Source organism: Perca fluviatilis, chromosome 9 (genome assembly GCF_010015445.1).
Source record: "Perca fluviatilis chromosome 9, GENO_Pfluv_1.0, whole genome shotgun sequence".
Lineage (NCBI taxonomy): Eukaryota > Metazoa > Chordata > Actinopteri > Perciformes > Percidae > Perca > Perca fluviatilis.
The window spans coordinates 24,876,995-24,890,634 of record NC_053120.1 but is presented as its reverse complement, the minus strand read 5'-3'; the positions used below and the strand labels follow the sequence as shown (position 1 = coordinate 24,890,634).

The following is a 13,640-nucleotide window of genomic DNA, read 5'->3' as shown; positions in this document are numbered from 1 at the left end:
ATATAAAAGAGACTTCAGATACAGTATTAGGGGACCACTAAGGTCTATATAAAAGCATCCAAAGAGCACCACGTCATGGGACCTTTAATGGACGTTTTACAGACACTAGTGAGGGCATGGATGTATTAAGAGGGCTGCACCATCGCTTTAGCGTTTGTTAGTGTAATCCATAAAGTGTCCTGTAGGTGGCAGCAGGACACTCAAATCCATCCAGCTGGTCGGAAACGCAGAAGAAGAAAAATCCGTATGGTGTGTGACGTAATCTCTTCCCCATAACCTCCATCGTTAACTGCCGCATGTCTGTGCGGATATTTGACCAGGTTTGTGATTATACATGTCGATTTGTGTGTAATGTGCGGTGCGTGTGGAGTGTGTGGTTGCTGGTGTGTGGTCGGAGCAGAGCTGTCGGACCGAGCCGAGCAGTGACACGCTGTGTTCAGTCTGTAACGTTAGGCCTTGTGTTGTGTTTTCATCTCTGCAGCTGCTAACAACACACAGACAGACACCACACACACACACACACACAGTAAACTGACAAGTCTGACTTATTATTGCATTAGCGTGGTATAGTGTTTATGTCTCTCCGTCTTGTTTTATTGAATTGTCTCGTTGATAAAAACGTACGTTTTTTCTGTTGCTGAATTGTACTGTGTTGTGTAGAAACTGGAGTCTTTCTGTCAGCTCATGTTGTTGTTGCAGCAGCTAAAGCAGCAGCATGCTATGCTAGTTGTTTAGCTGCATACACATAACATTTTCAGCATTCTCTTCAATTTTCTCATTTTGTAGGTGACAACATGAATCAAGAAAAACTAGCAAAACTTCAAGCTCAGGTCCGGATAGGAGGAAAGGTAAGTTGGCACCCAGGACGTAGATTATTGTAGTGATTAGGAAGTGTGTGTGTGTGTGTGTGTGTGTGTGTGTGTGTGTGTGTGTGTGTGTGTGTGTGTGTGTGTGTGTGTTATCCTTTTCTTTATGTCAAATTAACTATGCATTACATTACATTATTACATGTCATTTAGCTGACGCTTTTATTCAAAACCTACAATACATATTTCCATAAAAAGTGGTGTTTGTAATTGTACTTGTTTTTATTTACAAGTTTTAGTGTGTGTTTATAACATTTACTAAAATTCATTGTTGGATTTGGTGTGTTAGGGTGGTGTCATAATACATTTTCAGTGTGACAAACTAAATACAGAGTGTCCCAGAATGTGCTGGACTTTCAGATTAGAGCTAAAATGCTAATTTATTAAAATAATTATAATATTTAAATATGAAATATTTGAGTCTTTCAAATTATGTAGAACGAAGACACAACTAGTCGATTAACTGATCGACAAACAATTAATCTGCAACTATTTTTTTATAATCAGTTAATAACATCAGCCATATTCTCTGCTTCCAGCTTCTCAAATGTGAAGATTTGCTGTTTTTCTTGGTTTCTTTTTTGTAAATTCAATTTTGTTAGGCTCTGGGAACTAGTTATGGGCTTGTTTTTACTATTAACTCTGACATTTATTCAAATAAATAGGAGATGAATCAATGATAAATGATGTGGATAAATCAGTATGTTATGGTCACATTATGATACATTTTTAAGCGTTTCAGTATGTACCTTACATGTCTTAGTGTAGGGATTGAACAGTGCAATAGCTTATTATTAAATATTAACTGACTATGAAAAAACAAGAATGTGAACATAATAGAATTGCTTGACAAACAAGAAAAGAAATAATATACGTTAAGAACTATATATAACAGGGAATAAGTTATAAGATGTAAATGTTATGACCACAGTCCAGATTGTGGAGGAGGGCCAATATAGCCTATAAGACAGTCAGGTGTACAGCAGACAAAGTGATCCAATGGTAGGGGCTGAGAGAGACAGGCTCATGCTGGAAAGTCCATTTCTCCTCTCCCCCTTTGTGTGGTATTGAAGAGTTGGATGGCCCTGGGGACAAAGGACCTCCTCAACCTGTCTGTTGAGCATGACAGTGACAGAAGTCTGCCACTGAACATGCTCCTCTGTTTAATGAACGTGCTGTGTAGTGGGTGGCGGTCAATGTCCGTGATCGCCAGCATCCTACTCATGGTCCGTTTCTCTACAGTTGCTGTGAGTGACTCCAGCTCAATGCCAACAACAGAGCCAGCTTTCCTTACCAGCCTGTTCAGTCGCCCAGCATCATACATTGAGTCATTACACAGCAGTGTAACACAAAATAAAAACAGTGGGATTTAACAAAACTATTTTTTGACCTAAACGTTAGATGTCAACTTGACAAATAAGTCTGCCAGAGCGATATATCAGCTGATATTAGCTTGTCGCTGATATATTGCTATCGGCGCATATGCCGGCTGATAACAAGAAATTGTTACAAAAGTGCCAAAGATATATTTAAGCTAGTTTAGAAACAGCGGTATGATCAAATAGTTTGTCCACCAGAGACCATTCAAGGGATATTCATTAACTTGTTTTATATTGTGATTATACATTTAAGTAAAATCTGCAGATTTATCAATATCAGTTTTTTTAACTAAAATATCTATATTCCATATCAGCATAAAAAATGTGTCCGGCTATAGACTGCAGCAGATTTTGAACAGAATCACATTGTAAATTCTTGTTTGATTTGTATTTGTTAAAATAGCCCCACATCATCACATACCCTTCACCATACCTAGAGATTGGCATGGGGTGCTTTCCATAAAATCATCTCTCAATGCAAATCAAACCAGCTATTAGGCTAACTGACATAAAACCATGCCAATCTCTAGGTATGGTGAAGGGTATGTGATGATGTGGGGCTATTTTAATTCCAAAGACCAAGGGAACTTTATCAGGATGCATAAAAATAAAAATCTGCCTGCCTCTATGGGAATTTAACATAGGGGTGTACTCACTTTTGTTGCCAGCGGTTTAGACATTAACATTGTATATATGTATATGTATGTATGTATGTGTGTGTATATATGTGTGTATATGTATGTGTGTATATACAGTATATATTTTTTACATGTTCAAAATAAATTCCGAACAAAAAACTCTTGTAAGTCAAAGTGGCTGTAATTTAAGACTCTTATGTCTCCTTTTGGTTTTAGGGATCTGCGCGTAGGAAGAAGAAGGTGGTACACAGAACTGCAACAGCTGATGACAAAAAGCTTCAGAGTTCACTTAAGAAGTTGGCTGTCAACAATATTGCAGGGATTGAGGAGGTAAATTGGTATGGCTCTTACCTTTTTTACTTTAATGTGATGCGTTCTTACTTGGCAGTGTAGACCAGACTGCTTTCAGGTGTACTGAATTTACTCAGCATAGAGTAACACGACACCAGAGCATTTAGCCATAACTGTAAAAACTTTGTGGTCTTCTCTCCTCAGGTTAACATGATCAAGGATGACGGGACTGTGATCCACTTCAACAACCCCAAAGTTCAGGCCTCTCTGTCCGCTAACACCTTCGCCATCACGGGCCACGCTGAGACCAAGCAGCTGACAGAGATGCTTCCCGGCATCCTCAGTCAGCTGGGAGCAGACAGCCTCAGCAGCCTGCGCAAACTGGCAGAACAGTTCCCTCGGCAAGGTGGGTGTGCCAGGACCTCTTACCCCGTTTTTTCACTGGGTGCGTCTGTGCTGCGTTCCGGCTGCGCCGCAGTTTTGTTCCGTCTTCCGCCACACGCCATGGCTCACGGGGAGCGCCTCGGAAGCAGAGCGTCTCGACGATTTTATTGTCTTCTCTACAAGTACTTGAAAGAGAAATTGCGTGTTTTTATTAGCTATTATCTACCTTACACTTTAAGCACTCCTGCAATTAAACTCCATGCCTTCTCTTTTCTGGCTTTGTCCTTATAAAAAGGATTTGTGACGTCTGTTATGTTTTTCCACTTACGAAATGAATCTCTTGTCGTCCGTGGTGTTGTAAAGGAGACCTATCAGATAACATGGAAATCTCTCCTCCGTTGCTCTTTTGATCTTCCTAAAGTTTCTCCCTTTTTCCATTAAAGTTTATATTTCAGCCACAAGCACATCCGTTCCTACTGAAGATATAAAGTAAATGTTAAAAAACAGGTCACAATTATATAGTTTCTTCTTTTAAGGGCAAAACAATGTCCTAAAACAGCAGGATACTATTTTTTTAGTAAACTTTACTCAAACAGGAGTAAGTAGTGTATTTGTTGGGGACTATTTTCAGCGGTGGATTACATTCAGTGCTCCGATGAATATTTACAGCATCGGGACTCAAAGTAAACTACATGTCCCATGTTCATGATAACGAGGCAACATGTCACCCAGTGTAAAGGTGTGGCTCTAACAACGGAGGTCTGTGGCACAGAGGAAAAAGATAGGCATCAGGCTTTGGTCTCACAGAAAATGTTTGTTAGTAGGAGGAATGCATTTTGTTTTGCTCTTTTCATGGAATTTTTTGACAATAAGAAAAATATAAAATATCTCCAGACTCTTTCTTTAAGAAAATCCGGTTACAATCATTCAATAGCCAAAGCTATAGCTATAATATGTTTGTTTTTTATCTGTACATTTCACCTCAGCTCTCGACAGCAAGGCTCCAAAGGCAGAGGACATTGAGGAAGAGGATGATGATGTTCCAGGTATGCACCATTAGATGTATAAAAGTCAAGACAGTTAAATATTTTTTTTATTTTTTTTTTATTTTTGTGTCTACACATATTGAAACTATTCTCATAATTCTAAGTATTATTTAGTCTGATAAAGAAAGATTCCCTCTGTAAAAGTGGAATATTGTCTACTGCAAAAAGTCATAGGGTAAAACCTCTATCGTGCAAAGTAGTTTTCTTTTGAGTGTAATATTTCACATTGTGTTGTTGTTTTGCAGATCTGGTGGAGAACTTTGATGAAGCGTCAAAGAACGAGGCAAACTGACGCACATGAAGCTCACGTGCACTCGGGCTGGACTGCAATGAAGCGAGAAACCTTCTGCTGTGTTTTTAAGTCTAGTCATCCAGACATATCAGACACTATCCCCACAAACCAGAGACTTTTCTATTTTACGATGGCCCACGGATGTCCGAGTCAGACTGGCTTGTGCACTTGGAAAAAAAAATTTAAAAATACTCCCTTCTGGTAAATGGTTAAAGCCCTTCACCACATTGTCAGTCATGGTCAGGATTACTGTGGTCATTAAAGCTAGTCTTAAGACTTTTTGTTTATGAAACAAAATAAAGGTGATTAACATTTTTTAGATGGTGCTGTGGTCATTGACAATGTTGTGTAAATATTGATGGTTGTCATCCAAACAGAAGATTTTACTATGCAGTTTTGCATGGAAATGATCGACTAATTCAAAAAAAAAAAAAAGTAGGACCGGTTGTGCGTGCAGCCACTTCTTTTCATATCTGGCATCATAGCTTGTTGTCTTGGCCTGCACGCTGTCCTGCGGGCTGTGTAGAAAGCAAACTGGGGAGGGACATTTCTGCACACCTCTTGAGTTTCTTCAAAGAGCTGCAGAGAGGCACAGGGGAGGAGGGGATATCACAGAGAGGAGGGTAGAGAGGCGAATTCATCCCATCCTCCGCTTGTGAACGAGGCACTGCTGCTCGGGAGTCCGTGTTCCTCGGCTCTCGCGTGTCAAACAGGATAAAATGCTGAAGTTCTTCTCTGCGCGGGATGACGAGAATGAAAGCCTTTTGGGAGCGATAACTGAGGGTAAGAATTTTTTGATGATTGTAACGGGGTCGAGATGCTTTACTTCCCATCCATCGCGTGTGCGTTACAGGATGATGATACTGCGCGTCTGTTTGTCACAGAGAATCGCTGATACAGCATTTGGCCGCGCGCGTAGTCCGCATCATCTGTTTTTTGTGTGTGTGTGTGTGTGTGTGTGTGTATGTGTGTGTTGCGCACATTCCCGTGTGAAGACAGGCTGCGTACATACACGCGCTGTCCGCAGGCTCCTCCAGTAAACATCACCTGAGTGAAGTGTCCTGCTTGGTCTGATGTAACGGGGTGCGGGGGTGAGTGTCGCATTGCCGCCGGCTCCGGTGCCTGCGAGCGGATTAAACATTTGCACGTGTGTTGAATGCGTCACTGTCCCGTTCGTTCAAGCGATCGCTCCAGTCAGCCGGATCGGTGTATCGCCCTCCGCCGTGTCGGGGAATCTTCACTCTGGAGCCCGCAGCAGGAGCGACACGGCCCGCCTTTCTTTTTATGTTTTTTATTTATTTTTTTTTGTGTGTGTGTGTGTGTGTGTGAGTGAAGGATAGCTGCAATGCAGGATAACCTGGACAATTAGAAGAGATCGTTTACATCAAATAGAAATTAGAAGAGCCAATAATACCCGGATAGCAGTAGGCTATGTGTATGATTTCTAGTGCTTATTTACTTATTATAAGTCCTGCCTGAGTCATAATAACTCTTCATGAATCACTGGGTGTTACAGCTCAATGAAACACCAGCTGTGGACACATGAACTCTCTTTGGTGCTGGTAGGCCTGCCTACTAAACAGTAGGCTATAGGCTAATGGCTATTACGTAACTGCCATATGAGAGAAGGGTGCTGAAACAGTAATTGGCTTTAATCAGAGTTGCCTTTATGTGGAATCTCACATTGGGATTACGAATGCAGTCATTCAGAATCAAATGGCTCATTAGCTAGCTAAAACCCACATGGGCAACCCAGGTTTCTCCCATCTGGGGCCTGATTATGGGTCCCTGCTATTCTACCCATAAGGGTAATAACCATTATGGGCTAACTAAATAAATAGCATAATTTCTCTTTTAGCAAACATTGAAAACAGGTCCCACAGACCCGAACATCTTGGGTTAAACAAGCTACAATAACAAAGACACCAGTAATACAATTAATTACCTTTTTACTCTATCTGTAAAGTGTCTCGAGATAACTTGTGTTATGATTTGATACTATAAATAAAATTGAATTGAATAAGACTATATTTACAATGAAATACAGTTCTTTAGGCTACTGTACAGTCAGCTCAACTGAACATGATGTGCAGGTGATGATCAGTGGGAAGCTAAACTGGAATGTGCAAACCATTTGTTACCATGAGCATTTGTTCATTTGCCTTTGTCTTTACCGCCAAAGGCACACAACAGATGGGCCAATACACAGAACCAGTCAAGGTTTTAGTGTGAACACCTGCAAGCCAACAGAAAGAGCGTCTGTAAATGCTCATGGTAACATAGTAACAGATGCTATAGGCTAGAGAGCCAATCAAACACAGCGCCACTATTGAACTGCTGGTTCTTTGGGGAACCAGCAGCTACGTGGTAGCCTATCACCGATTGCTTATACAAGTACGGTTGGTTTTACATCAATATTTAGTCCTCAAGAAACCTCTTCCTCTTTTTTTTTTTCTCGACCATGTGGTCTTTTCTGTGAGCTGAAACGCACCTCTCAAGGGCGACTGAGTGCTAATGCTGCCTTTAGTGATGATTGAAAGCAACGAGGTGTGTTCGAGGTGATGAAACAAATGATCACATGCTGTTAAATGGCCACTTAGCACATGTGAACATTTCCACCTAATGAGTCATTATTAATGAGCATACATGCATTGTGTGTGTGTGTGTGTGTGTGTGTGTGCTTGATAGAAAGAGTGATAGAGACATTGATGGGTCATGATATCATCATGTTCCCCCTCGAAACAGATGAAGGAGACAATCCGTCTCTTCAGGACACCAAGCACCACTGGCTGAACAGACCCTGCCTGCTGGTGCTCAAAGATGGGGATGTGTCCAAACCAGGACTGGGTTGCGGCCAAATCAGACCAGAATCTCCGTCTAAGACCTCTTCAGACGCATCAGTCAGAAGCAGCTTGGGCCCATGTGAGCAGGAACCATCTGAACATCCTGCCAAAACTGCTTCACCCTCCCAGCTGGAGGAAGGCAGCTGCACTGTGACCGCCATCTCCACATGGGGTGAGAGTTGTTTCGGGGAGTCTTCCAGCCCCTTGGTTCTGAGCCCTGCCGAGGCCGCGTGGCCAGAGGAGGAGGACGAAGAGGTGGCGGAGGAGAAGAAGAAGCCGCCCCATGCTCTGCTATCAAAGGAGGACTCTGTGGTCGAGGAGAAGGAACTGGAGGAGAGCAGGCTGGAGCAGCAGGAGCAGTCCTGCAGTTCCGAGGCGACAGCAGCACCCTCTGCTCTCTCACATGAGGAGACACGTGGCCAGTTTAAGACGGTCAGATCCATTGGAGGAGACGAAATGAACGGCGGCAAGGCCCAGGCAGCCGGTGGGGAGGGAGCGATGGGGGACTGTGCGGCTTCGCCTCTGGATCCAGACAATGAGTCCCAGCTGAGCCCTGTTGGGATTCTGTCCAAGGATCGAGGCGCTGTCCTCGGGGAGGTAGCTCCAGTGTGGGTTCCTGATGCTCAGGCACAGGTCTGCATGAAGTGCGGGGTCAAGTTTACGTTCACCAAGAGGAGGCATCACTGCCGTGCTTGCGGAAAGGTGAGGAAAAAATGTTGCGCGTGCATTTCAAATGAAATTGGATTAGATGTTCTCGAGTGACTTGTTGACGTGTTGATTGTGCGTCTGTCCTTATGTGGTGTGTGCATGTGCATGTGTGCGTGGTCAGGTTTTTTGTGCACTTTGCTCCAATCTGAAGTTCAGACTCACGCATCTGGATGGCAAGGAGGGACGAGTTTGTGTTTCCTGTCATTCAACCCTCCTCAAAAGTGAGCACAGACATACCTTTTGTTGGTAAAGTTCACAAGTTTTTCATTTAATGAAACTTTGCAGAAGTAATTCTGTAACATCCTCTCCTCAGGGACGCCTCCGAGGGGGAAAAGGAGGGTGTGGTTTGCAGAGGACATGCTCCCCAATAAGCAGTCAGAGTCTGCTCCAACCACACCAGTCAGAGGGTTCTCACCGCTGATTAGACGGGCGCTGGACGGGCGGGTTAGAAGTCCTGTGGGTTCACCACAGATCAGGAGAGCCTTGCGGCCACATGGGACAAATATCAACGTAGGATCATCGAAAATATAACACGGAACATATTTGTACTATAATTAGTCGGATAGTTTGTACAACAAAGATTTGACAAAAAAAAAGTGGGCTCACTCCTCTGCCTCCCTCTTCCTCCAGGAGGCCTGTGGTCCTTATGGCTGGGGCACCACAGCTTTAGTGAGCAGCTCGGCCAACCTCATCCCCCTGGATGGCCTGCCACCCATCCTCACCTCTACAGGAGTCAAAGGAGGTAAGACAGCTTCCATCCAATTTCAGGGTGAGAGGCAAAATAACTTTTTTTTTCTTAATGGCGCGCATGCTGGTATTTCCCTTTCCTTGAAATGTGCTTAGCCTGTTTCTTGGTGTCTTCATGTCTTGCATGGTGCAAAGATAAGAGGAGAGGCACACACAGAAGGCAGTTTGCAAATCAGAGGTTAAAGTTTGGTCTCTGATGTGGCCGGGTTGACTCAGTGGGTAGAGCAGGCGCACATGCACTTAGACGCAGTGGTACGGGGTTTGAGTCCGACCTGTGACGATTTCCTGCATGTCTTCCCCCTCTCTCTCCCCTTTCTCACCTAGCTGTCCTGTCAATTAAAGGTGGAAAAGTCCCAAAAAATAATGTTTCAAAAAAGACACACAAAAAACCAGTTTGGTCTCTGATGTTGAGCAGTTGACAGTGTAGTGATGACAAAAGGCAGAGCAAACTGAAGCGGCAAAATAAAGCGACACTAGCAATTAAAGAGAAATGCTGGATATTCTTAAATGAACAATTTTACGCTTGTCTGTTCTGAACAAAAGATGAAGTTGCGATTAGTGTATTTATGTTTTGATTATTCCCACTTAAAAGTCATGACTACTCCCTATAGTGCTGTTACTGTAATTGATAATGTGGACCCTGTCTTGCCTGGTTAAACAGGGGCGTTTTAAAATAATAGCATTAATAAAAGCTACCTGTCCTTGCATTTTTATTAGGGCCCGGCTTAGACAATGGTTGTTAATCCTTACACAGCCGTGAGTTCCTTTTTAAACGTGTATCTTGAAGCCATGAAGTTAGCTCTTTTATTAGCTTACAATGGATAAAAGATATAAAAAAAAAAAAACTTTTCTGTGCCAGCATGTGCAGTCGTAGAAGATACACAGTCTAACAGCAGTGTTACTATGTGTTGTCCTCCATCAGATTACACTGTGGAGGAGCAGCCTTCTGAGATGCTGCTTATTCAGGAGTTGGAGAGTGGCAGGCCCAAGCCCCTGGTGTTTGTCCTCAATGCCAACCTACTTGCTATGGTCAAGCTGGTCAACTGTATGTTTCTTTTTTTCTTTTCATTGTGCATGTTAAAGTGCATAGAAATCGATACAATGGCAACATATTGTACACAATCAAGCATAGGGCTGCTGTGATGCTACAAATAAATAATAATAATTATTATTAGTGATTACAAAAAAGGATGACTAGCTGTATTTCAGTAAAAAAAAAAAGTGCTTTTAGACTCCTGATGTTGTGCCGTGTGTGACAGATGTTAACAGGAAGTGCTGGTGTGTGACGACAAAGGGAATGCATGCCGTGGGCCAGGTGGAGGTGGTGGTGCTGCTGCAGTGCCTTCCTGAAGAGAAAAGCTTCCCCAAAGACATTTTCAGCCACTTCATCCAGCTGTACAGGGACACCCTCACAGGTCAGAGACACACACACACACAAACAGATAGTGTAGTAAAGTAGAGATGTGTGTTATAAAATGTTGCCTATATTTAGACTCTAATCCACCCCACCTCCAACTGCCTACCATGCACTGACTGTCATCCCCCTCAAAGTTTTTTTCGTTGTTGCTACAATTACACGTGTCCTTTTCCCTGTGCGTTTCTGCAGGAAAGGTTGTGAAACACCTGTCGCTGTCCTTGTTTGGCAGTAGTTTCCTAGGCAGCGAGGAGCATGCGGGCTTCCTGTACATACGCTCCACTCTCCAGTCCCTTCAAGGTCTACCTCTGCCAAACCAGCCCTACCTCTTTGGCCTGCTGGTCCACAGAGCAGAGGTGGCCTGGGCCAAAGCTTTTCCTTTGCGTCTCATGCTGCGATTGGGGGCCGAATACAGATGTAAGCCAGGCCCTGGTATTAAATACCGCATCGATAATGCTAGAGGTTTCCTCTTCAGTTACCCACTTTCTTTTTTTTGTTCCAGTTTACCCGTGTCCTCTGTACAGTGTGCGCTTAAGGAAGCCCTTGTTTGGGGAAATTGGCCACACCATAATGAGACTGTTAGTTGTGAGTATGGCATTTTGTAACCACTTCTGTTTGGTGTTGTTAAAAAAAAAAAAACACATTTCCCACCATTAAAAGTTCATTTTGGTGTTGTAACTTTGGCCAAACTTCCCATAACTGATGTTGACCTGCTCCTCCCATCCTGTTCCAGGACTTTAGGAATTACCGTTACAGCCTACCAATGGTGCCAGGGCTCTCTGTGGATCTAGAAGCTCAGAGGACCTGCATAAAGATACCGACCACTGGGTATAATGAGGTAAGACTAAGCTTCTAAAATGCATCACAGATTTAATAATAATGTTTATGCTTTTTTTTTCTTCTTTTTTTTTTATCAACGCTCATCCCTCCCTCTCGTTAGCTAATGAAGGCTTTGAATAAATCCAATGAGCATGTGCTTGCCATTGGGGCGTGCTTCAATGAGACTGCAGACTCCCACCTCATCTGTGTGCAAGGAGACGATGGCCAGTACCAGACCCAAGCCATCAGCATCCACAATCAGCCGCGCAAAGGTGGGCCATAACAGCATCAAGATATCAGAGTCTGGACTTAATGTAACACAATCAAGTAGTAATGGAGGACATTCATTGCAATCAGAAATGGGAATTGCCACAAGGGGGGACTATAAGGGGGGGAACATATATTTACATTGACTCCACCATTACAAATAAATGTGCAGCCAAAATGGATTTAATTGTAATGGAAGAAGCAGATAAAAAAATATAGATGACATGATTCAACATAATTTAACTTTAAAACTGCCCAAAGAGAAACAAATGGCTCAAGTGGCCCACAGGACCAAAGCAGTTCACCTTCCTTTTTATAACACTAGATGGCACTACATGATCATTTTTCTTGCCACTATAAAGACTGATTGTGACAGGATTGAAGCCACAGAGTGTGTCTTTAATTATGTTTGATTTCTTTTATTGCAGTCACTGGATCGTGCTTTTTTATATTCAGCAGTGCACTCAAAGCATCTGCAGGATACCTCGCTAAGTCCAGCATCGTAGAAGGTAGGATGTCCGCTCAGAGGGAACTCAGGTTCACCTTGACTTTTTCCTGCCCTGCAGGAAATTCATTGTTGACATATTTTTTTTGAATAAGTAGTGCATGTTAACGCCCCGGCTTTAAAACTGGTTGATTCAGAATGTGTTGATCTTTGTATGTGTGTGTCTGTGTACATTTTAACAGACTGTTTGTCTAGGAGTGTGTACATGTTGAAGCATGTGAGTGTATGTGTGTGTTTTTTTTGTGTGTGTGTGTGTGTGTGTGTGTGTGTGTGTGTGTGTGTGTGTGTGTGTGTGTGTGTGTGTGTGTGTGTGTCTGTTTGTGTGCGTGTTTTTCCTGTATCGCTGTCCCCTCTCCCCAGATGGGCTGATGGTGCAGATCACCGTGGAAACCATGGCGGAGCTCCGCAGGTCGCTACGGGAGATGAAAGACTACACTGTCACCTGTGGACGCCTTGACCAGTCAGACAGCCAGGAACGTGTTTGTGTACAGTGGGTGGAGGAGAAATGCGCTGTGAATAAGGGGTGAGCGCGTCCCTGTTTGATGTTCATGTGGCCGAATGACGCTCTGGAGCTCAAAGACAACAATATAATAATAACATATTAACAACTGCATTTCAATTTCTGATCTACGTATGTTGTAAATGGCTGTTACCTGTAATGTGTGTTTGTATCCTCCAGAGTTATTAGCCCCATCGATGGGAAATCCATGGAGTCCATCAGCAGTACGAAGATGTTTCAGAAGTCCGAATACAAAGAAAACGGGAAGATTATACGCTGGACAGAAGTACATTTGACGATCTGCTTAAAATATCAACATTAGTCGGCCTGAAACTGTCTTCTCCTCCCATCACATCTCTGTGTGTGTGTCGTGCAGGTGTTCTTCCTGCAGAGGAGGGATCATCCCAAAGGAGGAGAGAGCGACTCTGCTGAACACGACCGGTTAACGGAGCGGATCGCCAGGGCGTTTTGCTTGGCACTGTGTCCACACCTCAAACTGCTGAAAGAGGACGGGATGGCCAAACTGGGGCTGCGTGTCGCTTTTCACTCTCAAGAGGTCAGAAAGGATGTTTGGTGTTTAATATCACTGAGCTGAGTCTAGTGTTGTGGTCAAGACCACTTCAACCCGAGACCAAGTCATGACCAAGACCAGAGTGTATCGAGACTGAGACAAGACCAAGACTTTGAAGGGTTGAGACAGTCAATATCAAGACCAAGGAAGGGGGACACCGAGTCATGACCAAGACCAGACCAGTGCGAGTCTCACACTGCATGACACACTTACGATAAAACATGGAACATGCAAACCATAAGCACTCCTCTAAATGAGCTGAAAGATCCGCATTCCCATTAAAAAAAAAAAACACCACAGAAAACAAATGAAGATTTTATTTATTCACCTTTTTTATAGCTTATAATTGCAAAAATGTCTTTTGGTGAGGG

The 13,640-nt window shown here is 43.2% G+C and overlaps 2 protein-coding genes and 1 long non-coding RNA gene across 6 annotated transcripts in view; all 3 read left to right on the top strand.

Moving 5' to 3' along the window:
* Positions 1–187: 187 nt before the first annotated feature.
* btf3l4 (basic transcription factor 3-like 4) lies at positions 188–5,215 on the top strand. Its single transcript, XM_039811381.1, has 6 exons — positions 188–320; positions 787–848; positions 3,100–3,213; positions 3,379–3,580; positions 4,545–4,604; positions 4,850–5,215. Exons 2-6 carry the CDS (start codon positions 795–797, stop codon positions 4,894–4,896), a joined length of 477 nt encoding a protein of 158 aa, XP_039667315.1. The 5' UTR covers positions 188–320; positions 787–794; the 3' UTR covers positions 4,897–5,215.
* The window catches only part of LOC120565525, a 15,383-nt gene continuing 2,074 nt past the window's right edge, over positions 332–13,640 (top strand). Inside the window, exon 1 of the long non-coding RNA XR_005640268.1 lies at positions 332–526. This is a non-coding gene — a long non-coding RNA (uncharacterized LOC120565525). The remainder of the gene's footprint in view (positions 527–13,640) is intronic.
* zfyve9b (zinc finger, FYVE domain containing 9b) overlaps positions 5,394–13,640 on the top strand; it is a 19,461-nt gene continuing 11,214 nt past the window's right edge. For 3 of the 4 annotated variants that reach the window (XM_039811379.1, XM_039811380.1, XM_039811378.1), the window contains exons 1-15: positions 5,398–5,679; positions 7,642–8,441; positions 8,569–8,668; positions 8,761–8,957; positions 9,078–9,189; positions 10,117–10,239; positions 10,454–10,609; positions 10,801–11,025; positions 11,111–11,193; positions 11,342–11,446; positions 11,549–11,699; positions 12,123–12,203; positions 12,560–12,722; positions 12,879–12,984; positions 13,075–13,254. In XM_039811379.1, the coding sequence (XP_039667313.1) occupies positions 5,616–5,679; positions 7,642–8,441; positions 8,569–8,668; positions 8,761–8,957; positions 9,078–9,189; positions 10,117–10,239; positions 10,454–10,609; positions 10,801–11,025; positions 11,111–11,193; positions 11,342–11,446; positions 11,549–11,699; positions 12,123–12,203; positions 12,560–12,722; positions 12,879–12,984; positions 13,075–13,254 (2,646 nt within the window). In that variant the 5' untranslated portion in view covers positions 5,398–5,615. Of the gene's footprint in view, positions 5,680–7,641; positions 8,442–8,568; positions 8,669–8,760; positions 8,958–9,077; positions 9,190–10,116; positions 10,240–10,453; positions 10,610–10,800; positions 11,026–11,110; positions 11,194–11,341; positions 11,447–11,548; positions 11,700–12,122; positions 12,204–12,381; positions 12,723–12,878; positions 12,985–13,074; positions 13,255–13,640 lie in introns of those variants that run through there. The other variant, XR_005640267.1, reaches the window with a different exon arrangement.